Below are 24680 nucleotides of genomic sequence, written 5' to 3' on the forward strand. Positions count from 1 at the left end.
GGTCAAGATTTCACATACACGATTGCGCCTCGTCCAGGAAAGACGCCTCAGCAGACTCGCGCTAATCGGGTTTGATACAGGATGTCTATAAGACGAGGCTTCCCGTTGGTAGCTCTATCTCGAAGTCAGCTGACGGAGGCATGATCTCGTCCAAGAGACACGACTCAGGGCTGATACAAACCTGGTTCTTTCGTTTCGCTTCCTAGCCGATCACGTGCACGAATGTGGTTCTCAATTGTCGCGCAATGGAACCATGTCGTCGACAGCCGAGCCTGTACCCGGTGACGTCCGGAACCACAACATCCTTTGTTCACTCATGATCCACAGCTCCCCTTCTATGTGCTGCTGCCCGTCTCCATTCGTAGGCAATGGCAAAATAGGGAGGACAACATTCTTGTAAAACCACTGTAACGCTAGCCTGGTCGTGTACGAGTATTCCCTCTAGCGTGCCACCATGATCGCAGTCGGGCGATCTGTGCTCCTTTGTAGTTAGCCCCTATGGTTCTTAAGTCGTGGTATCGGCTGACTAGTGGGCTTCTATCATGTATATATAGCAGGGATATTGTTTTCTGGAGAAGAGGAAAAAGTCAGGTTGCGAATCTGTTTAGCAGTAATTCATCTCGAGCATCGAGTATCGTTCCAACTGATCTTACAGTCATCAGATCCCTCTTTGCGCCCGTGTTCGCAACAATCGCAAGCGCGCAAGAAAGAACAGAATGTCACCATCCGACTTATCCGACTTATCTAGCATCATCAGCGGCGGACCCGATGGGACCCTACTGGTATGTGATGTTGCTGTACATACAGAACAAAGCCGCTGATCAGCCAATTCGCTTGTTGGCAAAGAGATCTTTTCTCGACGACCCCGAAGTAGATTCGTCCTATAGTAGATTTTGTGTCCGCTTATCGATACTGACATTCTCTTATACATTACTCAATATCATAGACCCTGGTAAGCTATGTATCTGATCTCTGACCAGATGTCACACGTGATGATAGACTTTGCTTGGCATATAATGTATCTTTCCTAGAGCAATTCTGGAACCGAGGTTGTCAATACTGTCATCGAATCTGAATACGGGATGAACTCAACCAATGCCATCTCGGTGGCGCTGGAGGAGTCCAAACGAACGGTATGTGGGGGAACAAAAAAGTTCTTTCGCTCTCTGTGGCCTCATATACTACTGTTGAGTTTACCAGGCCAGGAAAGGTGAGGTACTAGCGCTATCGATCGCGGATATGGTCAACCAGTGGCTGTTGACCGTGACAACCAAGCTTGATACTGGAACTTTGTTCGCGAACAAGAAGGTCCTCGGCACCTGGGATACCTTGTTCATACTCGATCTTGTTTTTGAGACTTGCCGAGGGCATGTACAAGAGGTGGAAAAGCTGGCCGCACGTTGGACAGAGCAGAAGTCTCGCGGCGATCCTACTTCCGAGTTGTTACAAGACATGTTGGAGCTCTTCAAGAAAGCCCTTCCGGAGGCTGTTAGGGTCGGTTTATCTAAGACAGCTTCGTCGATACGGAGGAAATACTATGATTACGGAAGATCTGAGCTTGGCAAGGAGGAGATACTCAAGAGACTGGCTGCAGAGTTGATCGATACAGGTGAGGCAGAATCCTGGGCCCAAGCCCATGGGCACAAGAAACGCCGAGCTGTCCTTCGCGACATGCTCCCAGAATACGAGATGCGGATTGTGAAGGGTGAGTATGCAGGTCTTCATGTAGACCGTCATACTGTACTGATTCGTAACGTTTCGGCGTGTAGCTTGGGAACAAGACCAACAATCTGGCGGTGCGTGAACTTGATGATGAACTCGACCAAGACCAGTGAGAAGTGGACAGTTTGGATATTATCGGATCGGAAATGTCTGCTGTATGTTGTAAATTTCATGGATCGATACATAGATGATAGGGTTCAAGACAAGCAGACGTGCACCGTACGATCTGGTTCGTCTTGTCAAGCGCATCTGCGGAGTTGGCAGGTGACTCCATGACCGGTTGCGCCATTCGTTAACAAGTGCAACGGTATGCTACTCATTACGATATGCTGAAACTACAGCGGTGGCGACGCACATATGCAGGTATCAGCTCATGCATGCTGACAAGCTATACAAGAGCGTTTGTCCGTCGATGTCATCGGCATCCGTTAGCAGGGCGTCACTCCCCGTCCTTTATCGAACAGCATCTGCCGGCTGACTTGTCTGATCAGAACGGGAGATTGAATCCAACCTGGATCGACTCGATCTGCGTGTCCGACAATCGCATGGCTTCACCCTCGATTATCCTGAGGGCGTTCAACCTAGCGATCTTCCTAGGTGTGACATCTCGCTAGGTCGCAGTGGTAATTGTTGGTGATGAGGCATATGTCCCGCGATGAGGAGTGGTGAACCGATGTGGATCGAGATTGTTCGAGCGATGCGGGTTGTGTGAGCCGTTCTCGTCAATGAGCGATGCGGGACGACCTATCATCTGGCCGTCGAAGCGTCCTCAGCACAGTGAGGCTTCGCTCGCATAGGCGCTTCCCAGATCCACTCTTTCCAGACGGCAAAGAGATTCCGAAAGGCTAAGCAGCCCCCTGCGCCCTCTCCCTCACCCTCCCCGCCTGCGACCGCCCACTCGCCTTAGTAGCCTCCTGCAAATCATTAAAGTTCTGCTTGAAAGTCCCCGAGTTGGCCGAAGCTGGTGATGGAGGGAAGGCGGAATCGAGGTTAGGATGCGGCATCGAGTGGAACTGGTGTAAGAGGGCGGAGAGGTCTGATAGCTGTTCGAGTGATGAAAAAGGAGAAACGGCGGTCAGGCGGCAGGTTACGAGGGAAAGGTGGAGAGACTTGGGGCTTGCCTTGGTGACGATATCCCCGATCTGTTTTTCCCTCTTGACTCCAGGTTGATCGACCGCTTCAGCATCGCCCAATTCCTCTTTATCGTCTCCCTTGCTCTTGTCACCGCCCAGCTCCTTTCTGGCCGATTTAGGCGACAAGGCAGCTTGTCCAGCCTTTTTCTTAGGGGAATCGACCGAGACTTTCGGCGATTTGCTCAAATCCTTCTGCTCCGGCGCTTGACTTTTCCCCGTCTCTTTCCCCTCATCCTTCGGTTTCTCCTCGTCCTCGTCCTCATGCTCATGCTCATCCCGCACGACTTCGTTGATCCCCTCCATCGCCCCATGCATATCCGCCAACTGCATCTGCAGATCAAAGATCTTGGCCAGTTGTTCCTGCATGGCGATCGACGAGTTCATCTCCACCTCGACCTCGACCTCTCCATCCGGACCCTGTCGAGGTAAAGTCGAAGTCGCCGCCGCAGTCCTTTCGGCCTCTAACCGTCTTCGAAGTTGTTCCATGCTAGCTTTCTGGGAAGCGACATAAGGATCATGTACGCTCGGAGGAGGTCGGAGGTCGATCTCGTCTTCTTCCCCCAGCCCACCTGCACCTGTAGCTACGCCCGGTCGAGGTGTTTGACCTATACCCCCAGATACGTGCGGTGGAGAACTAGGCGAATCGAAAGGCGCCCTTCCGGCTGCCGTCGCATTCGCCTGATCGTCCGAATACAGGTTGAGCATAGGGTTCGTCTGGAACATCGAGCTGATATGTTTCGCCCGTCCATAGTCAGGTTGCAGTACCTGATCCCTATCGAGGTCTGTATCATCTTCCCTAGGATAATCGTTCTCGTGATCCGGGAACGATCGTTTGGTACTAGCAAACGTGCTAAACTTCGACCTCCCCACACTGGACCGTCTCCCCGCCTCGTCCGTGTCACCCTGACCGAGTCCGAAACTGCCCATCCGGTCGTGATGATGATCGACTTCGGGAGATTGACCTTGATTGTTCACCGTGGACGGGGTGCCGAAGAGCGTCTTGGGCGATGAGAGGAGGCCTTTGCGGGATTCCGAGGCTGGCAATTTGGGCGTAGACCATGACATGTTCGCTTCGACCTTGTAGACGGTGTCTTGGATGTCGAAGACGACGATATGTCTAGCTGATCCTGATCAGATTCAATAAGGATGACCCTTGATCGACGCTGATGAGCGCGCGTGCGGGGATCGTGAGCGACTTTGAGCGTGGACTGTGATGATGCTAGTCTGGCGGTGACAACCACAACTATAACGACCTAGCTCAACGGTCATATTCATGTCCCGTTACCTGTTGTATCGATCTACAAGTGCTATTCTATGCAATGATTACGTGACTACCCTATATGCTGCTATACATCCCTCGCTCAAGAACAGAAGAATGTCCCTTCCTGTAACCCCTTCTTAGGCGCTCCCGAACTTGCTCTTACTCCTTACCCTAGCCCCGATCCGGTAAAACACGAACGGCAGCGGTACCATCAACACCGTCAACCCAGCCAACAACCCTGATGCGCCGACCGTCCCTAGTCGGTGATACATCTGGTTGGAGAACAGCGGGAATCCTGCGGCGAACGAAGATCGGAGGGCAGAGTTGCAAGCCATGGCGCTCGCTGAGACCGGTCGATATGCGCTGCAGCAGTAACAGATGGATTCCATATCAGCACCGTCGTCCTCCAAGCGTCTTTTCTACCAATATCCACCCGACGGTCGGAACTCACTCGACAAGATACGTAAAAACGCTCGTAAACACCCATACGATCCCCATCCCGAAAAACACCGTTCCCAAGATGGGTATGATCCAGGGTACCGACTTGTACGTGGTAAACGTAAAGATGAACATGCCTATCGGGGTGACCAGCGCCCCAGCCATGCCCATCAACAGTCGGGCTTCCGGAGGGGCTTTTCCACCGTTTTTAGCGGATTCCTTTTGGTAGACCCTGGGTTTCGTTGACAAAACGTTCATATAGTGTGATGTCAGCTCGAGGTGACCGCGAGTCAACATAGTGGGAGTGGGACTTACCGGCTCCAGAACGGTGTCGAGGCCGCAGCGATAACCTGTCCTAATCCGATGCCGAGGAAAGCCAACCCGCTTTGCTGTAACGAGCTACAACCACCGGTCCATTGCGATTAGCTCGTGTTCGCAACGTGCACCTCGACCAAACCTAGATAGAAGATTGACTCACAATCCGTGGTTCCCCCTGAAGACCAACGGGATAGCGTTGAAGAACAGGTACAAGATGCCCAGCAGTAAGGCGGTCCATAAGCTAAGGAGGAGAGCCATCATCTCAGTCGCCATGATCTCTGTTCGCAGCATCATTTGCCGTTAGCTAGGCGATTTCAACCATAATAGCATCAATGCCAGATAATCTTGTGGCGCTTGGCTTACTGAAGGGAGTCTTGCAGCTGATAGCGACGGCTTGTAAGAAACTCTTGTTGCTCTTCTCGATCGGTGCGTAGATCTCCGGGTTGTTTTGCGCTTTTCGCTCCCTGACACAAACAATACGGATCATCAGCTTCAATTTCCACACCTACACGATGACCCTGACATGGTGGAAACTCACCTCTTAGCTTTAAGCCTCAATACCTGCGGCAGATAACTCTCCGGTACGAAGAACCAAACTAACAGCAACTCCACCCCCGCCCAGATGAGCACCAAGTAGTAAGTCCACCTCCAATACGTGTTCTGGTTGATAAACCCCGCTATCAACGGCCCCAAGACAGGTCCGCTGAAAGGACAAAAGGCGATGAACGCCATCGGGGGGCCGACTTCGGAGTTGATGAACATGTCGCTGACGGTACCGCCGGAGATGGAGAGGAAGGCTGAGCCGGCGAATCCGGTTATGAACCTGAAGATCAGGTGGACCGCTGTATCATCGTCGTCATCCGGGATGTTCAGCTTCGCAATCCACTCTGGTACGATACTGCGCGAATCCCAATCTGGAGACTCACCGATATTATTCGCCAAAGCAACCGGTATATTGAACAACAAAAACACCAGATAACTAGCCAGATAGACCTTTCTCCTCCCTACGAACTCGCTGACGGGTCCTAGCAAGAGTGGTCCTGATCCTAGACCGAGCACGAACAGGCTGACGGAGAGGATGGCTACTTCTTGACTTATCCCGAATTCCCGTTCTATACCGGCGTACGTCGAGGAGGCCATCGAGGATGTACATGTACTGTTGTCAATCGATCAACGTCAACCAATAGATACGTTTCAGTATGATCGTTCGGTTTCTTGAGGATGGAAGACGATAGGGGTAAACCACAATCGATACTCACACACAGATCGCCCCCGTCCCCACGGTGATGACCGCAACCCACTTCTTCCAAAACGGTATATTCAGTGGATCATCCGGATCATCCTCCCCTTCAAACCTGCATTCATTCGGGTCCATGTCCATCTTCTTCTCTTCTCCTCCTCCTCCGACGGCTTCTCCCAAAGTCTCAGTCCCCGCTCTTTCCGCATCCACGCTAGAACTGCGAATCGTTCTTTCTGCATCGGAGAGAGTGACGGAATGCGTCTCCTCCGAGTTGTAAGGGACTGGTGTGACAGGAAGAGGGGTGTTGTCCGAGTAAGGTTGACGGGTGGGTGAGCTTGATGTGCTCTTTTCTGATAATGACATTTTGTTGCGGAGTTCGCTCGTATAGGTTCCGTGGTTGTTTCGGTTGTGTACCACTCTGCGTAGATGCGTAGATTTGATGCGGTATCCTCTATGTCCTCAGGTCTTCGAAGACCTGTATTATATTCTTCTATAGTCCTATAAGATCTATAGATCTATAACCTGTGTGCACGCTGCACGTATATTTCGAGTTCAATGCCGAACTCCTAGATCCTCTTCTCCTTTCTGCCAGAGTTATGGAATTATGATGAGATCACGCGTAATCTTCGATCCTCCCCGCTCTGCGTAGAGTAACTCTTTCGGTGCGATCGTTCGAGGTGGACGGTAGATGACTCAATGCCAGCACAGCCACTACTATTAGTTGAGTATTCAGGAGATTTTGAAGAGAGAATGGTAAAATAGGTTGATGACATCCAAATTTGTATCGGAAGACCCCCACTCGTTGCCGAAAGGCACGGCGTTGACCGGCGCGGGGCAAATACTTGGAAATCACGTGATCGAACGGGTAGGTCAGACCGGTGAAACTCGCCCGACTCGGCCGAGATGCATGCAGCGCGTGTGGGATCTTGAAACGCCATTCGGATCTCGAAATCAGTCTCGTGTTTCGTGTAGCAGGTCAAGACAGCAATACAAGTACGACAGCTGTACAGCTACATGGACAGCCTCATGAGTTGCCTTGGCCACAATGCGACAATCGCCCATGTCGATATGATGCATGGTGCACGATATGATCAACTCGCACTCGGAGCCGGCTGTTCGGCCTCCTGTTGCTCCTGGGGCCTTTTGGCCTTCTTGACCTTGTCAAGGTCTTTGATGCGACCTGCATATACGCTCGTTCGTCAAGCCATCCTGACTGAACTGAGAATACTTGTAGACCGCAGAGGTTTTGCACTCACCTGCGATCATCTTCCCCTCGGATCCGAACTTTGTGATCACATCCATGTCGCGATCATCATACGTGACTGCCTGTACCCATTCCTTCAGCCAGGCAGGGTACCGGAAGTACAGGTCCGTAAAGACCTCGGCCATTAAATCCAAGGTGTGCCGGTTGAGTTCGATGACTGGGGGATCCTGGCGGAACACCCTCGTGACCCCTGACTTGACGGTATGATAAACAGCTCCTTGGAACAATGATACCAATCTCTGCGAGAGCTCAGGATCGAGCTTTGCGTCGCTGCGATTCTGCCAAACTTCAACCAAAAGCTTCACTTTTTCAGATGCGACCCAGCAAGTTTTAGTGGCCAGCTCAACCGCAAACAAGGCGTTCATACCGCTCATGCAAGGAAGGTCATCTTTGACGAGTTGAAGCCATTCGAGAACCATCTCTATAACTTGCACCGCCTGCTCTTGTCCAACGAACTTGAGAGGCGAACCGTGACATCTCAGCGCTACATACGTATGAATTTTAATCGGGAAGTAATATATGCTGACTTACGGAATGTGGGTTCTCATCACGCATCTTCGAAATGACTTCAGAAGCAGACGTGGAATCCATCGCCGTTCGAGACAGCTCAGTCCCGATGGTTTGCTGCCAGGGAGGTATGTTGAATCAATGAGAATAGCAATGAAGGACTTATCACATAGGGAAGTCTTACCATGGTCTAGATCCATGCCGAGTTCGCATGTAGGTATGAGCATCGACTTAGTACAAGACTCACACGTCGAACAATACTTCTTACCGATCTGTCTTGGATCGAATCCTGCCGTATATCGAGTATGATTAGAGACGTGCTGATTTATACCTGTCATAGACGGTCCAAACACTCACCCAGGCGCTTGATGTCGGGCCAATGGAGCTGGCCGTCAGGCTAGTATTGTCGTTCTGACTCATTTCGGGTGACTTCGAATGCAAGGATGACTTGTTCCACGGGTAAAGGATAGGTGCTATCTCGACTTGCCGTTGAAGGTAAAGATTGAGATGTGTTTGATCAGATCGAAGGCCAGCCGTCCGCCTGCGCGCGCCACCCGCTCATTCTTCCTGCACTTATATACATCGAAGTAGCAGGATCATCACGCTGTCAGCCTGAATCTCTTACAAAGGAGAGCACGTCGCGGAACCCAGACGAACATACCATAGCCGCGGCGACAGCCCCGTGTCCTTCACACACAGATGACGTATACGGTACAGCCTGTCGGGTTAGCTGACTTGGTCCACAGTACGCTGGTACTGCAGCAAGTGCAGACAAATCGCCGTCTTATCTCCTGCTATGGTGAACTCCTTTCAAGGTATATGAAGAGACTCGCAGTTAGTGGGCTATCAGAAATTGTTAGAACTCAAGATATTGCTTTATCAATGGCATGTTCTATCAGTCAATACAAAGGTACTGACCTGTTAGAACTCAAGATATTGCTTGAGATCTAACAGTCAAGTGATGTATATTGATGATCTAGTTGTCCGAGATTTTCATCACCGGGGTGAGGTCCCAACTTAGGTGATGCTGACTAAGCACCACCCAAGTCTCCCAAGGTGATGCTGACTAAGCATCACCCACCTGTAATCCTGAGGAGTAATCCCAGTAATCATCCCGCGCGCGCGCTTACTTTCTACAGAAATCACGTCATAGTATCGCGAATCTGCCTCAATGGTGAATCGCCACAACAGATTGAATAGCGAGGCGTGTATTGAGTTCGCTAGCGGCTTGTATAACCTGGCTAGCGAGTCAACAGAGTCCACTTCTTCGAGATGATAATCTAGAAGTGTCTCTCTCTAGTTCCATCGTCACTGTGTCACTGATACAAGGTAACCACAGATGGTCGGTCACTTCGGATTCGTAAGATGCAGTCACCTAGTGATTCCCTGCTGATGAGCATCTACATCCATTAGATCCTCCTCACAAAGAGCCTCGAACGTTACCACTTCAAGCTACGACCTGTACATTATACAGTCTCTAATCATTCCGGGCTCGCTTGACCGACCTTCAAAACGCATCCGGGCTCTCCATGTCTTTCCGCCAACTGGCAGATACATCAGCGTGGAAAGCAACGGGAAGAATATGCAATCGACAAAATGTTCTTCTGACAGAAACGGCATCATCTGTTCCAACGAAATATTGAGGAATATGGATCGGTAGCCTGAGCTTATCATGTCATGCTATTACATGGAGTTCTGAATAAACTCCCGGATCTGATAACTGATCGAGTTGTACCAACTGAGCCATTCGCGAGCTAGCTCAACCAGCAAGGTCCAATCTGGTTTGGTGAGCTGTTGGTAGGTCGCCATGCGGTCTCCCCGTTCGAGCTTTTCTGAGACGTCTGAACTGATGTGATAGACCGCTCCATGCTCTAGCTTTCCTTCAAACTTTCCTTGGCCGAAATCCAACAAAAAGCTCCGGCAAGTATTCAACAGCGCAGACACGGCCTCGTAGCGTTCGCCGTGGCTTCGCAACATCATTCAGTCTTTGATACGCTGTTCACTCTGCCAGATACGGTTGAAGGTGTTCATCTCAAACCCAGTCTCCGGAAACTCGCCCTGATGATGAAGAACCTCGCGATGTGCTATATCAGCGTGTTTGCTCACGGTCGTCGGAATGGCGTTCTGTATCGTTAGGAAAAGCTCCGAAGGGCGCCATCCGTTCCAAGCGCCTGCCCTCAATGCCCCTTTCTTCCCAACCACTTCACGCTTGCCCCATCCGGGCTTCTTGCTCAAGTCCCGACAGACTTGAGCTACCAACTCAAGTTCAAACATCGTGCTAGCTTTTCCGACGATCTCCATCTGCATATTCTTGAGCAGATCAGAAACTGCTTTCGCAACCCGAATATGTGCTTGCTCGATCTATATAATGAATCAACTCCACAATCAGCGGGAAGCTGCCGACGGTATTGCTGAAAAGAAACGTACAGCATTGCCATTGCATTCAAGATTCGACCCGACCATAGAAGACAGAATAGTCGATGCGTCCAGGTTCTGCTCGGATTCACTGCTCAAAATCTCTGTCGCCTTGCCAAGGATCGAGTCCTGTCACGAACATATGATATATGATATCAGCAAGGACAGAGTCATCATGTCATGAGTGGAGAGGGACTTCAAAATACAATGGGCTATACAAATGTCATGAGATCACAGCCTGTCAGTAACAAGTCAAACTGATCATTTAGAGATAACTCACACCAGTCTGCCCTGTGCCTGGTTGCAAAGATTTCTGACAGTAGCGATGGGTCAGCAAAGGGTGAGGTATGTAGCTTGATCCGCGAATTCGACTCACCCAAACAGTCCAATCGACATTTTTGAAGAGAGCTTCTGACTCATGCTCGAAAGTGGTTTTGCCGGCATCTGTGTGGATAGTGTAGAGCGATCGCTGACTCATGTTGATGTGATTTGAGATCGGAGACGTAGAAAGCTCGGTTTGGCGTCTAAACTCACGACAGCCGTAAGTCGGGCGGGCAGTCGCATAAGCACATTCTTCACGTTTTGCCGCGCAATATATACGTCAATCCGAAAGAGCTATCGCCTCCGCGAGCCCAATCAAGAATGAAAGGAAACGTTCTGGGAGCGAGAATGCAGGAGGGAGATACAGCCACGCTAGCAGCGTTTGTTCCATGTAGGTCACGTGTCAAGGAGACCACTACGAGGATTATCGACTTCATCCTCGTGAGGAAAAGAATCAGCTCATCACACTCCTTTATGTACATGAGATCGGTCCTCGGCAAGAGGGAAAGGTTGCAGTGCGTGGGGCGAAGGTGGTAGGCAGATTGCAAGTGGTCCTAGGTCGCCTTGAGCTTCTCAATGACCGTGTCAGGTGACAAAGAAGCAGATCCTTCAGCTCGTGATCTGATATCGCTATAACAATACGCGCAGTATCTAGCAAGGGGCAAGTCTTCCTCACCATACCGTCTGAGTACGCAGCTTTCGATGGACTGAAGACACACCAAACATGCTGTCGCGATCGGGTTCTGGGACGGTTGTATATTGCATGGGGAGAAAGTTCCAGATACCGAGGTAGACAACCGTATCAGCTCATCCTGCTATGATTTGCGATATCTTTTAATCGAGTAGTCTAAAGTACAATACACCCTAACGACAGAAGTACAAGCAGGAAAGTTCTGTTCTAAACATCGAATTTGACTGGTGCTGGGTCTTCAGCCTCAAGCTCTTCTTGGGTATCTTCCACAGCCATCCCTAATGCATATACATCATTTTCGCGTCGTATGAGCTGATCGAGGATGAACTTCGCTGATACACTTAGTCTACCGCCAGCATCTGCAGTATCATCGAGGAGCACATCCTGTAGACACAAAACTCTATCTTGCGAGTTTTGATAAAAAGTCCAGTCATTCAGCCTCTCTTCTTGCGTGACAATCTTCTTCGCCAGGTACTCAGTCAGCATTGGCGGAGAATCAGGGACACCTAGTCTGTGTTCGAGGAGCTCGTGTACCCCCTTCGTGACCGCTTTGCAGATCGCAATGCTCATGATTCGCCAGAAAATTCTCCAGTGGTCTACCTTTGAAGATGCACGCGGTGCAATACGCTGGGCAATCTTCCATTGATTGGGGTATGGTGTCTCAGATCGAACCAGTTCTGAGAGGAGATCTTGTCGAAAAGCTTTTCCCCAGGATCTCCCCTCTGCACAGGCTTCGATCACCATATCCAGATCCCCGACGACGTATTCCTGTGATACACATTGAGCCTGGTCAGTTTAACTCTTGGAACGAGACCGCTTACCACGTTACTGACTTCAGGAGACTTCTCTTCTGGCTCCTCCCCATCTAAGTCACTCCGATAGTCAGGATCTACGCAACTCTGATACAGAGAAAAAAGTTGATCACATGAGTATATGAGTTCGGCTAACAGGATGTTTTCGCTGAAAGATTTACGGCGATCTGCACAGGGATTCAAAATCAGTGTAAAGGACTACTATTCCTCGCCTGATTTAATTTGCAAGACCAAGCAAACCCACAGTAGAACTTCGCACGGGCTCTTGCTATCAAAATCGACAACGCTATCATGAGTATACCCTGAAGCTGATACGATGTAGCAAGAGGACCTCCTACCCAATAATCTGTGCATACGTCGACGCATTCGCTGAGAAACTCTTCCGGATCTACCGGGGAGCTCGAAATGAAGCAAGGCCAAGAATTTTCGGTCAGAACAGTAGGATGCAAAGAGCCGAACAGCTCCTCAAACCTATCATCGGAAACTGTTCGATTCGCCATGGCTAAGAGATGAAAACCGGGGCTTTCCTGACGGCGTCTGAGGGTCGATGAGCAAAAGGCAGTATGAAGTGCGCGCGCTGACCTGCGGGCATCACCGTTCTGTCTGGAATTTATAGTCGTTGGGACCAGAGGATGACGTGATAGAACAACTGAAAGGAAGAGATGGTGAATTTTGGAGAGACGTAGCTAATCATGTGACGTATGATGCCATGATGAGACGAGTCCAAACATCGTAATCATACAGCGTCTGTCTTCAGGCTTGCCGCCTGTTTTCAGCGTGTCCTGCTTCGCCCCTTGTTTTCAGCCCAAAAGATCGGGCTTCGGTTTGTCAAGGTGAGCTGGGTCGCGCCTAGTACAGATACAAACGATATACACGAAATGTGGCCTCCGGTATTACCTTCTCAGATGGAGATTGAACCAGTCGGCTCGGGCGGATGTTTACCGGCATGCATTTGCCACTGTGACTTAGGAATTGTGGTTGGCGGAAAGCCACGACGTAACGGGAAATACGCAATGCGATCTCCTGTTTCGATTTGACGCACGTCGCACCGCCAAAGTTACATCAGGCTTGGCCATCCAACGACTAATTGAACCACCTTACAAGATTCTGCTTCGTAATGATGATTCGATGCGGACGTCGTGGGCGTCAAGGGCCGTAGCGCGGATACAAACTGCGTTTCATCATAAACGGCAGGCGTCGATTGGGCGGAAGTACTGAAAGTAGAGATCGCCGATGCAACGAGCTTATAAGCCTTTCCAATCAAAGTTCTAGGCGATTTAGTCGGTCGATGGACATGCACTATCCAAGTCGATCCATTCCTCAACTTGACTGGACCTGTATTGACGTTCCGATTCCGCTCCGTCTCGCTTCCAAAGCATATTGAATATGTCTTTCTCGTCATCGGTCATCTCCTGGCTTCATCTACATCCTTCCAGGTGTGGGCAAAGGCTCGATCGATACACTGAGACAGTACTTTTTCTTCGCGTGCAGAGATCCAGCGTTTGAGCTCTAGAGGATCCTCAGAGATGCGTCTGGCAAGCGAAATGCTGAATTTCGTCAAGGAGTCGCGGAATTCTATGTCGGTCTTCAACCGGTCGTGGAATCCTCCGGCGGTCCTCAACCGTCGATAGACGCCGACTCTGATGGCATACGAGATAGCTACGTTCAAGATATCCCAATACCCCTTCCATCCTCCAATAGGGTAAACTCCGCCTTGTATGGCCTTCCAATGCTGGAGATATCAGATCCAGTCCGCATGAGCTCTTCGAGGAGTGCTTTCTTGAAGATTTCCTGCATATCTGGGTAGCCACTCTCCATGACACGCATGAGCGCTATCACGGCGCAGTACTGCAAGTAGAAGAAAGATCCATTTTAGGGCAGTTGATAGCCTCTCGATTGAAAACGAAGCTGGAGACCGATGCTTACACCGGTCGGCGATAACCCATCTTTATCTGAAACAGTCTCAGGGCTCAAGTATGTCTGAAGAAAACAATCGGATCGAGTCAACGAAGGAGGTTCGCGGATAGTTCCAAGGCAATGTTTACTATCAGCTGCCCATGATCATCTCAAATCAGCGTGTCGTTCTGATATGGCTTGGAAAGTCAGGTAGAACATACCGACATATCCCCCATGGCGTCAGACTAACATTAGAGGCATGATCAGTATTGAGTATGCGCAATCAATGATGTTTCCGCACATACCCAAACTTTTGAGTCGACTTGACTGCATGCCTGGGAGAAGATTTCCTCCTCCTTCGTGCTGAATGTAGCAAGAGACACCACCGAACGAGTGCATGTCAAAGAGGACAAAGGTTTTTCGATAGTATTGGCTTGGTTTTGCATTTTCGCGGTTGCTCGAAGCGAAAATCTTGGGATCCTCAATGCTCGGTGGACGTTGAATCATCCCCTGCCCTTCACATGCTTCTGGCGACCGTTACCAGCTTTATAGAGGTAGACAAGTCGGTATTGCAAATCGACCAAGAACAAAGGAGTTGATTGGCAAACAAGAAAAGTCTGAAATAGCATCAGTTGACGCTATCGTCCACCGGAATGGCTATGGCAGAAAGGGGGACAGGTTTCCGCTCCGTCCCCGGACTTTTTCCAGCACCCAAGAGGTGGATTGTGCTAGGCGCACTCCAACGGTTCACGAGAGAGGCTTGAGCCAAGTCATTTGGTTCTCTCCTTATGCTCGCTATGCAAGCAATTATTACCATGGACGGAAAGCCACGAGTAATCAAAGGAAAGCCGACACTTGATATCTTCTCTCTCTTGTGTCTGCCGATCATTAATGGCTCATTGGTTGTTTGCTTCCCTAGGAGCCTACGTCAATCCGTCAAAGCGATCACGCTCTGAGTTATGTTGGGTTCATGCTCAGATTGCTCCCTATGGGTCGTGTCGAACGTCAGCATTTGCTGGCGAGATCTTTAGGGAATTCATTTTCAGCTAGAGACAAGGATATTGTATGCACATTCTCATCTGATTTGAACTCTAGCGTTTGATTTGTGTTGAACCGAATGGCTAGACATTCGGGTAGTACACTAAATAGAGCTTCAACGCAGAACGATGGGATCACCGTACAGGTTGCACTGAAACATAAAGTTACAATTCCGCTAGAAGTTCGATCAAGGCTTGAATAGCCAATGTTTATAGCCTGCGTTGGCCATGAGCTTTTGGACTTCCGATAGACCTTGGTACTCCATTGCCTGTTGCGGTGTGCGGGAGAGGATCCTCCAGTATCTACGATAGGTCTCCATAACATCCAACATCATTTGCGTTCTCGCCTCCAGTGTATTGCATTTAGCCCACTTTGAGATAGATATACTTTCGCTCATGAAGTCTACCTTCAGAATATGTGTTGTCTCCCATCGAGTCGGTGATGGCTTGTAAGTCTTGTCTTGCAAAATAGCTAGTATCGTCGCATTGAGCGTCTTCGACCACACCACATCTATGGCACGAGTCAGAAGGTGTGCGAAGATTTGGCGATTCAAGTGAACGTAGTCAGTCCAACGGACGTTATAATCTTGATCGAGTATGTATTCTTGGCCCTCTGTCAGAAGTTCTTCGACAAGGTCGATTCGAAACAGTCGACTGGAACATTTTCCCAAACCACTAGGCAAATAGCAAGTGACTGCTTCGAACAGCTTTGCCATTTCAAGGCGCTGAAGCAGCAACAATATCGACATTGGTATGGGTTGTACCGATATTCTGATAATCTTCAGACAGAGCTCACCTTGCTACCTGACCACATGTTTGGAACCTTGACATGTTCGAAGGTGCTGTCTTCATCGCCGAGATCAATCGTCCCAGGTACAGAACGCGCATGGCTCCAGAACGTCAACTTGTACGAAATCGCACAATCTGATTTTCAGCGATGCAAAGTCTACTGGGACTATGACGTATATACTTACCGTGGCGGAGATCCCCTGGGATATGTGTAAGCATTTAATTTAGCTTGGTACTGGTGAAAACCGCTCTTTAACTCACTTCGTGGTCGTTAGTCCGGAACGTCAACTTTATCAAGAAAAACCTCAGTATATTCCGGCCTACAGATGCATGAAGCCAGCACGAATTCAACATACCCAGTCCAGGGCGTGATCATCTACAAGACTATCCACTATCTCCTTCCACCCAGCGTCTGCTAAAAGGAGGAAGGAGTCAATCGAAGTGTCGTCATGCGAACGTTGGCTGTAACTTGACATGGCAGGGAAGCACGGAGGCGGTACTTTCTGACTTGAATTCCAAGCGTCGGATAAGTTTATCGAAGTACCATTTGCTAGCGATATATAACAGTTTCCGTACCATTATACGCATAATAGGTGAATTGATGTCTTGCTTCTCCGTAGCACGTCATCCATCTGATGAAAGGTGGTGCTTGAGGAAGCCTTGATGACTCCCCTTGCTCAAATGACCATAAAATAAGGTTCTTGCGATGCTGCGGCTAAGGGAGCATCAGTGGGAATATCGGCCATGCTTAAGAGAGCCATGAAGCCGCATCTATCGCGCGTCCGACGCTTACTGTCAAAGGAAGCCTTAGGTTCTTGATACTCAAAAGCAGCTCCATCCACTCATGCTGCTGACAAGCCACCTGTAGACACACACCTGACGACTCGAGCTTCTTCCGATCAAATAGCAATGCCTAACTCTGCGAGGCGTACCCGGATCCTATAGAGCTGGATCTCGTTACCTGATACGTCCCACGGGAGCGCAACGTGGCCAACTCAAGGTCGTCGTGGCTCGCGTTGAGACATGGCTTCACTCGGTTGTCTCGGCTGGATCGCGGACAAGGACGATCTTGCGTCTCTCATGCTGAGCGTCTATCGCTCTACCTTTCGGACTTATTCGACGAGAACCATAGAGGATCATTGGTCATAAGATGCTGTTGATAAGGAACCCTGACATTCCCTTCATCGCTCCGAGGTTTGAGAAGCAGTCAGAACCAAGAACCTAGATGATACCCTGCTCGCGCGTCGCTCCCACGCGTCATGCAGGTCTTGGAGAGGCTTGAGGCACCTTACGATCAAGAAGCAGTACTTATCGACTTGAAGGTCAAGGCATCCCATTGATCGATCATGTAAGCGAGACCCTTGCCGATACTGTACAACTCGATATTACCCTTTATCATACGCAAAAGCCCGCAAGAGGAGCGGATACCACCATCCGAATCACGCATGATGCCCCGATCGTAAGCTGCGCAGTTTCTCGTTGGCCCGACTTTAGAGGCCTATCGATTATAGGAACTGAGTGATACTTCATTGATAATGCATACATGACTTTTCTTCTCGTTTCGTGTATGGATTGCCGGCGGACCTGTTGAGATTCTACTGAGCAGCTGATACACGGCCCCGCTCGTTGTACCCAGATACCGTAAAGAAGATGAAAGTGCTTTGGTCAAACCAGTTATACTAAAGCCATGTTAACGACACGAAAATTGTTGTGGAAGGATTCGGCAGCTTGTCTAGCTATGATAAGCTGCGTCTTCCCTTCCCCGGCAAGCTGATAGTTCTTTGCGGTAACGGACAGTTCAACGGTCTTTAAGGTTGCAAAATCAGGAGGAACTTAATCCACCATTGACGGCACGCTTACATGATCTCGGCCGAGCTATATCAGCTTGTATTGGGGGAAATTGCATCTTATCGACATTGGTTCACATCTCAAGAAGATAACAACGGATCATATCTGCTTTGGCTAAGCTTGGGGTGTACAGGACAGTCTTGTAAGTAAGATATCACAGTCCCCCAGAGCCGGACCGACTGCAGCCATGGGAGGTCTCTCATCTCTCAGTCGTCGCGCTTGTTCCCTAAAGAAATGCACTACAGTTTGGGCCCTTGCTTCCCCACAGCTGAGGCTCATCCACAAATTCTTCCAGTTTTCATGCTGACATAACGATTCCGCCAGCATCTTGCCAATTTGTTTCAGGTCTTCCTCCGACTTCCCCTCCCCCAGTTTCAAATCCTTCTTGCACGCCTTCACAAAAATTTGTGCCACGTCCTCTTTCATGACAATGTCTGCAACTTCGTCCAAGATCTCACATCGATTGGCGGCCTTGTTCGAGCATGCTTGATTCCATCGTCTCAGAAGTCCTCCGCCACGGATCATCACATCGACCATCCTGTCGGTGAAGTCCCTGGAAACTCCCTGGCGCAGAAAATGGATGACCTCGGGTAAAGTATTCTTCATTTGTGCCTATGGAAAGTAGAGAAGAGCTATGAGCGAGAAAGCTTCTTAGCGAGTACACGGTATGATGAGGATTGTATATTGATGGGGGACTGACCCAAGGTTGATTCCCTGCGCTCTCGAAGACTAACTTCCTACAGCTTTCGTCAAATTCACTGTGAGATTCGGTGGGCAAGGCAGACGAGTTGAACATGGTGGCGACCGAACTGGCAATCGAGGCATGAGTCGCAGTACTCGCAGTTTGACCGGAAGTATCGGTAGGCCATTCAGCAGATCGCAGGTTGTAATCGGATAGATCAAGCGCAGGCATCTCGGTGGCCTTGTTCGAATACTCTCGTTTTGATAAGCCTGAGGTAAGGGATCTCTCAGCGATAAGCAACAAACGGAGTCCCTGACTATATACCGGTGGACAACCCTTTGGCGATCTATGGGTCTCGGAGCATTCCTTTGATATTGAGGTTCAATAACGTCGTGGTCGCGTGATGAGACTGCAGCATCACCTGACTGAGCACCATGTTTCACATTGAGATGTTAATGCTATGTACCGCGGACAAGGAGCCCTGGCAGGATGTTTCGTGGGATGAACCAAATTTCGCTTGACAAAACGGGCTCACTCTCTAATCATACGCTCAAACCCCCTTATGGCTACGGCTCCGCTAGACATGCGAGAAGGAGACATTTACAGCGGATCAAAGACGACGTGAGCTATCTTGCCGATGCCCCTAACGATATTAAGATTGTGAAGACCCAGTTAGATAATTACACCAAGGTTCAGACCGACCTGATCAACAAAAAGAGACACAATAGGTCTTGTTCTGCCGACCCGTGCTGATCCTCCCATCAAAATGATGAGCAGGTTGAAGAGGCAAGACAGCGCTGGGCCAACAAGTACATCTCCTATCTGAACAATATCAAGGGTGTCTTCAATCCTTTGAGGAGTCTTGATGTGCAGACCAACTATCAGACGGATGTTCAGGGATTCAATGAAGTCAACGGTATGTATCTATCGTACAGCATGATGCGCGTGGACTGGACTACTTCTGCGGTCTTTATTGCCGACGGAGAGGGTTGACATCGACTGCGAGTCACAGTATACCAACAACCTCCTACTGAGACCTTCGTATCTTCACCTGACAGCTGAAAACCACCTTTACAGTCCCGACCAAGGCAGATACGCGGGATCATGGAAGAACGCGCGGAGAGAAAAATCCAGCTCTCGCGACTGTCGAGTCGTCAACCGTCTCCTTCTTCGACATCGTCTCAATCTCCACAGAAACAGATACCTCGATCTCAGAAATTCCTAAACCCCTGTGCATAGATACACACCGAAAATCCATTGACAGATCTTTCGATGTCCTGTTGCAAGGTCTTGACTTTGGCTACATCGATGAATGCAAGAGGCCTCACCTTGATATCGCCTATTGCGAGGTGTACCGCGGCTCGTTGAAAGGCTAGTAAGTTAGGAGTGCTGGAGTAGAAGAGTATGATGGGAGTTGTTGGAGACTCACAGCGTTTCGTTCCAGCGCAAATTTCCAAGTCATCGATAGGGATCAGGTTAGTACTCGTCGCGCGCGAAAGTCCTGAGGCAGCGCGCGCATCGCAGCGGGTCATAAAGCTGGGTTTTTCCGTGAATATAGGTCGCATTTTCACAAATCAAACCGTAGAACAGTTGAATCATAGACTTAAGGTCCTATACATCACGTCTGCCAGATTCAGTTTTCAAAATTGAGTTACCTCACCCCTAGCCTTTTGAACCGCCTACCCTCTGACAGGCATATCATCAATGAGCTTGTCAACAAATCCTTGGTCTATGTCCACCCAGCAGGCCTGCACTTGCTTCAAAAGCATGTCTAGGTTGGTGGTCTGAGTGAGTAGTTGGGGTAACTCGGTTTTAAGCAGGTGCCGGACGCTCCAAATGAGGTTGAGATCAGGAACAGTGTGGGAATAGACAAGAGAGGAAATCTCCAATCTTGTTTGGGCCTCCTTTGCCAGCTTGCAACTATGGCAAGATGCTTCATCTTCTACCACCAGGATGCTCCATCACTTGGCTGTCCTGAGCTACCTTGCTGCTTGCTTGAATTAACCGTTGGCAATCGACCTGAGATGTTTTCCCTCATCACTCCTTTTCCCCTTTTCCTGAACCTCACTTGTTGGCATGCTCAGTTGCACCATATCCCAGTTCTTGCCGTGAGCATTTATCTCCTGCATCATAAGGCTCTTTTCATATGCCAAACATGCTTGGAGAGCAGGGGCAAGCCTGCTAAGCGGATACAGACCAGGGATGTGTTGATAAGCTTATTGATGGTATGCCTGTCAGAGTGGAGGCAGTTCGGAAGGCCAGGGGTGAGGCAATTCAGTGTTCAAAGTTGGATCTGGTAGACATGATGTACAGGACCTTAAGTATATGATTTGGCTGCTTTACAGTTTGATTTGTGAGAATGCGACCTATATTTCACGTTATAATGGTCTAGGAATGGGTGTCCCTCTGCACGCGCGCCTCAGGACTTTACGCGCCTACTAGTACACCAGGGATTGATTTAGGGATTCGCATGGCTCCTTGACTCCTTGCGTGATGTCGTTTTGGAGCGCTATGGCACGATCGCTATGGGACAATGGACATTGAATCAAGCTCAATACCAGACATGGACTTGCAAAGGCGCTAGAGCGATACCCACACATACCTTCAACTAAGATAATTGACCTCCCTTCGATCGCTGCTCTCAAAGACTTGTTGAAGCGCCGGAGCTTTCGTAATTCGACGGGACTTCGCACCGCTGACGTCCTCCCAGCTCTTCTTCACCTGCTCCCTGTCTCGAATAGTGAGTCTACCGACTCGTCTCCGTCTTCTCCCTCAATCGAATATACTTGCCTATAGGCCTATAACGTTTCATCGATCGCCGAATCGGCGACGCCCGCTCCAAGCGCGTTTCACCTCGCCGCCAATGAGAGGAAGAGTTGTGTGCACCGCGGATCGCGCAACCGAACTTAGCATCCCCCCCCCCCCCCCCCTTCGCCTCCGACAATGTCAACAAACAACATTCCTCAGCCACACCAGCTCGCTCTGGACGCACCATTCATCATTCCAAACCTCGACAACCTCGACATCGACAAACACCCTATTGACTCAGTATACCTCAGGCAGACAAGCTCTAGGTCAATTATAACATACTCTTGCCCGCTTCGCCCGTCGAGACGAGCCCCGAATGTCCAGGATCCCCATCCCGACCTACCTGCAACAACAACAACAACAATCACCCACGCCTCAACGGACCGCTTCTGGCGATATCATGAGTTCAAACAGCCCCATGAGCTCGGATACGAGGAGGAAGCAGAGCAAGCGAGATGAGGTGAGTTTTATCTTTCCATTCTGACTTGACTGAGCCGATGGGGGTGGTAGTCTGGTCGTTTTCGTCGATGGAGACCGTCATGTTACCAGCGAATCAGACCGAACCTAATCATACTGCATGCTGACCATACACGTACTGCGGCCCACCTCTACCAGACCCTCCGTCGAAAGATCGAATCCGAACTCTCTCGCAAACGTCCCGGCCCTCCCGCCTCCTCCCTCTCCCAATCCAACCTCCCTACCAACCAAAACTCTTCCTACCACAACCCCGCCCAGAGGTCCCGCCGACAAGCCCAAAAGGGTACCGTCGCCGGCCTGAAACCTTCTCCTGCGTTGACGGTACCGGAGAACATGACGGTCTCTGATGCCAGTCAGTTGTGTGCGGCCAAGAGGACGGATTGTGTTTTGGTCGTCGATCAGGAGGAAGGGTTGAGTGGGATTTTCACCGCCAAGGATTTGGCTTTCCGGGTGAGTCGCCGTTTACATCTTCTGCTGCTTCCAAGTGCTATCGCTGACATCTACAACATGGATCTTCGATCACTTGCTGTTGCTTCCACGATGGACACTGCAGGTCACCGCCGAAGGTCTAGACCCTCGAACGACCCTCGTCTCCCAGATCATGACCCCGAACCCGATGGTTACCCGGGATACGACGAGCGCGACTCAGGCGTTGCAGTTGATGGTGGAGAAGCATTTCAGGCACTTGGTAAGTCTCGGGTTTACGAACGTCAAGTTAGGTGATATTAGACAGGTGGCTGATGGTATCGTTTTGCCAACCCGCTAGCCCGTCTGTAATGAAGACGGCGATGTGGTCGGTCTTTTGGATATCACCAAAGTCTTCCACGAAGCCCTCGCCAAGGTCGAACGATCCTCCTCAGCCTCTGCCCAACTCACCGCCGCCCTCGCCGGCGTCCAGTCCGAGTTGGGTGGAATGTCTACCAACCCGCAAGCGGCGGCTATGATGGCTTACGCCGAAGCTCTCAAAGACAAGATGGCCCTCCCCGATTTGACCACGGTGATGAACACCCGGATCCCTCCGCCCATGGTCAGCGCCAGGACGTCGGTCAAAGAAGCCGCTAGGTTGATGAAAGAACGCCGAACCACCGCCGTCTGCGTCATGGAAGGTCCAGTGGGGGGGATCAACAGTTCGAGCTCTGCTGTCGGATCCACCGTCTCCGGAGGTGGAGCGCCGGGGACAAAGATCGCGGGGATCTTCACCAGTAAAGACGTCGTCCTACGTGTTATTGCGGCTGGGTTGGACCCGGGGAGGTGTAGTGTCGTTAGGGTCATGACGCCTCATCCAGATACGGCTCTGCCTACGTTGAGCGTTCAGGACGCTTTGCGAAAGATGCACAGTAAGTGCGGCGCAGGCCTGGAAGATAAGCGGGGGGCAATACAAGGCTAACCGCTCCGCTTGGAATTTGCGTAGATGGACACTACTTGAACTTGCCCGTCGTCGAGTCTGATGGTCGATTGGTCGGGATCGTCGACGTTCTCAAGCTCACTTATGCCACGCTCGAGCAGGTAAGCATAACAAATCTCCTGCCAGCTTACGCGACGATGTTCATATATACCCAACCCCTTTTACCAGATCGAATCCATGTCGGACGACAAGACCAACACCGACGGAGGTCCCATGTGGAGCAAATTCTTCGAAGATCTCGGTACAGCCGGAGGTCCCGATGATGACACGGCATCGATGATCTCGGGCAGTCACATGCCTGACCAACCTCAGACTCCGAACGTGCCCCGTCACATGCACCGTGCCGAACGCGTCGGGACCCCATTCTCCGAGCTTCAACCCGGTGATTCCGCCTCGGCGATCGACGATGAAGGCATGTCTGAGATGGGTGGTGCTGGAAAGCCCGTCGGGGCTCCTTCTTCTGTCGCCGCGCCCGTCGCTCAGGTGGACGATGGGACGTACATCTTCAAGTTCAAGACTCCTAGCGGGAGGACGCATAGGTTCCAGGCCCGACACGACAATTTCGAAAACCTGCGCGAGATCGTCCTCGGCAAGCTCTCTAGTGATCCGTTCTTCAACGGCGAGGGAACACGGGAAGGGGATAGTATCCACATGGCCGACCCCGGTGTTTTCACCATGTCCTACACCGACGACGACGGCGATCTGGTCACCATCACCCAGGATGGCGACGTCACCGACGCGGTCAAGACGGCCCGTTCGCAAAAGTCGGACCGGGTCGTGCTCGTCATCCAGGGCGACAAGGTCTGGGAAGAAGCCGCCAAGGACCTCGCGGCAGCTTCGAACCCTCGGGCTTTGGAGACGTTGAAAGAGTCTGCCAAGGAGGAAGACGAGGAAAAGGCCGAGGTGGAAGAAAAGGCCTTGGAGGACAAGTCGGCGGACCCGGCCAAGGTGCCTACGTTTGGGCAGAGCGAAAAGGTCCACGTTCAGCCTGGTAGTGGTGTCAATAACAAGGACGACGTGATGGGTATCCCGAGGGATTTGGTCTTGCCCGCCAGTTTGGGTTTCTTGGGGATCGTCATTATCGGGGTATTCATGGCGACCCGAGCCAAGAAGTAGTAGTTCGAGGGAACGTCTCTCCTGAAGTGCATCTGTATTTTATAGTCAACGCGGGTCTTCTTGTGTTTCCCGGCTTGTTCTCTTTCTCACCAAATCACGAAATGCATATCGATCATACCAGAATATACTATGGCTCTTCCGAACTTTATCGACCAGCTGGGCGAGCGAGTGATCCGAGGGCCAAGTTTCAACCCAAGCTTAGATACCGAGAAGGTGAAACTCGACGCGTCAGGGATCGCGTCAAGACGCGTTTTCGCGTTCGAAGCTAGGAAGATCTAGGAGGGACTTGGTTGAAATCAAGCTAGCAAGAGATCAAGAGAGATCAGATGTGCTGACCCGCTCGATTCTGATCTCTTCATCTCTCGACACTTATCTACCAACTCCAACGATAGCCTAGTCTTGAATATAGCACCTCCATCAATCATCTCCGGCCGATATGCTTCCCTGCGGCTGTGGGCCTTCAGCTTGATCGGAAGTCGCGTTGAATCTGCACGGATCGG

The 24680-nt window shown here is 50.5% G+C and overlaps 9 protein-coding genes across 9 annotated transcripts; 2 read left to right on the forward strand and 7 right to left on the reverse strand.

Moving 5' to 3' along the window:
- Window positions 1-716: 716 nt before the first annotated feature.
- HD553DRAFT_360985 (uncharacterized protein) lies at window positions 717-1926 on the forward strand (the record flags this gene model as incomplete). The annotated part of the gene is made up of 5 exons (XM_046183967.1): window positions 717-782; window positions 947-952; window positions 1032-1133; window positions 1201-1705; window positions 1770-1926. 5 exons carry the CDS (start codon window positions 717-719, stop codon window positions 1802-1804), a joined length of 714 nt encoding a protein of 237 aa, XP_046034249.1. The 3' UTR covers window positions 1805-1926.
- A 525-nt stretch (window positions 1927-2451) lies between these two features.
- HD553DRAFT_105568 (uncharacterized protein) lies at window positions 2452-4020 on the reverse strand. The gene is made up of 2 exons (XM_046176402.1): window positions 2844-4020; window positions 2452-2765 (listed from the first exon to the last, which is right to left on the reverse strand). The coding sequence occupies exons 1-2, from the start codon at window positions 3918-3920 to the stop codon at window positions 2568-2570; spliced, it is 1275 nt and encodes a 424-aa protein (XP_046034250.1). The 5' UTR covers window positions 3921-4020; the 3' UTR covers window positions 2452-2567.
- A 21-nt stretch (window positions 4021-4041) lies between these two features.
- Window positions 4042-6878, reverse strand: HD553DRAFT_316347 (major facilitator superfamily domain-containing protein). The gene is made up of 8 exons (XM_046180612.1): window positions 6132-6878; window positions 5799-6028; window positions 5411-5714; window positions 5236-5336; window positions 5033-5150; window positions 4870-4953; window positions 4568-4786; window positions 4042-4479 (listed from the first exon to the last, which is right to left on the reverse strand). The coding sequence occupies exons 1-8, from the start codon at window positions 6473-6475 to the stop codon at window positions 4254-4256; spliced, it is 1626 nt and encodes a 541-aa protein (XP_046034251.1). The 5' UTR covers window positions 6476-6878; the 3' UTR covers window positions 4042-4253.
- A 294-nt stretch (window positions 6879-7172) lies between these two features.
- Window positions 7173-8398, reverse strand: HD553DRAFT_105632 (uncharacterized protein). The gene is made up of 7 exons (XM_046176403.1): window positions 8241-8398; window positions 8152-8172; window positions 8068-8073; window positions 7908-8000; window positions 7744-7831; window positions 7369-7662; window positions 7173-7292 (listed from the first exon to the last, which is right to left on the reverse strand). The coding sequence occupies exons 1-7, from the start codon at window positions 8301-8303 to the stop codon at window positions 7204-7206; spliced, it is 654 nt and encodes a 217-aa protein (XP_046034252.1). The 5' UTR covers window positions 8304-8398; the 3' UTR covers window positions 7173-7203.
- A 1168-nt stretch (window positions 8399-9566) lies between these two features.
- On the reverse strand, window positions 9567-10776 carry HD553DRAFT_325773 (uncharacterized protein; the record flags this gene model as incomplete). Its single annotated transcript, XM_046181650.1, has 6 exons — window positions 9567-9775; window positions 9887-9941; window positions 9990-10244; window positions 10311-10427; window positions 10579-10611; window positions 10675-10776. 6 exons carry the CDS (start codon window positions 10774-10776, stop codon window positions 9567-9569), a joined length of 771 nt encoding a protein of 256 aa, XP_046034253.1.
- Window positions 10777-11517: 741 nt separating this feature from the next.
- HD553DRAFT_360994 (uncharacterized protein) lies at window positions 11518-12622 on the reverse strand (the record flags this gene model as incomplete). Its single annotated transcript, XM_046183968.1, has 4 exons — window positions 11518-12078; window positions 12132-12199; window positions 12367-12390; window positions 12424-12622. 4 exons carry the CDS (start codon window positions 12620-12622, stop codon window positions 11518-11520), a joined length of 852 nt encoding a protein of 283 aa, XP_046034254.1.
- Window positions 12623-15243: 2621 nt separating this feature from the next.
- Window positions 15244-16320, reverse strand: HD553DRAFT_325776 (uncharacterized protein; the record flags this gene model as incomplete). Its single annotated transcript, XM_046181651.1, has 5 exons — window positions 15244-15780; window positions 15852-15959; window positions 16030-16044; window positions 16106-16132; window positions 16201-16320. 5 exons carry the CDS (start codon window positions 16318-16320, stop codon window positions 15244-15246), a joined length of 807 nt encoding a protein of 268 aa, XP_046034255.1.
- A 3733-nt stretch (window positions 16321-20053) lies between these two features.
- Window positions 20054-20317, reverse strand: HD553DRAFT_275609 (uncharacterized protein; the record flags this gene model as incomplete). Its single annotated transcript, XM_046177911.1, has 1 exon — window positions 20054-20317. A coding segment is annotated over one exon (264 nt), but the record flags the coding sequence as incomplete, so codon positions are not given.
- Window positions 20318-21391: 1074 nt separating this feature from the next.
- Window positions 21392-24307, forward strand: HD553DRAFT_299293 (uncharacterized protein). Its single transcript, XM_046178604.1, has 6 exons — window positions 21392-21642; window positions 21798-22109; window positions 22213-22347; window positions 22426-22996; window positions 23071-23165; window positions 23233-24307. Exons 1-6 carry the CDS (start codon window positions 21499-21501, stop codon window positions 24178-24180), a joined length of 2205 nt encoding a protein of 734 aa, XP_046034257.1. The 5' UTR covers window positions 21392-21498; the 3' UTR covers window positions 24181-24307.
- Window positions 24308-24680: the final 373 nt, after the last annotated feature.

Source organism: Filobasidium floriforme (assembly GCF_021052385.1).
Source record: "Filobasidium floriforme strain CBS 6241 chromosome Unknown HD553scaffold_20, whole genome shotgun sequence".
Taxonomy (NCBI): Eukaryota; Fungi; Basidiomycota; class Tremellomycetes; order Filobasidiales; family Filobasidiaceae; genus Filobasidium; species Filobasidium floriforme.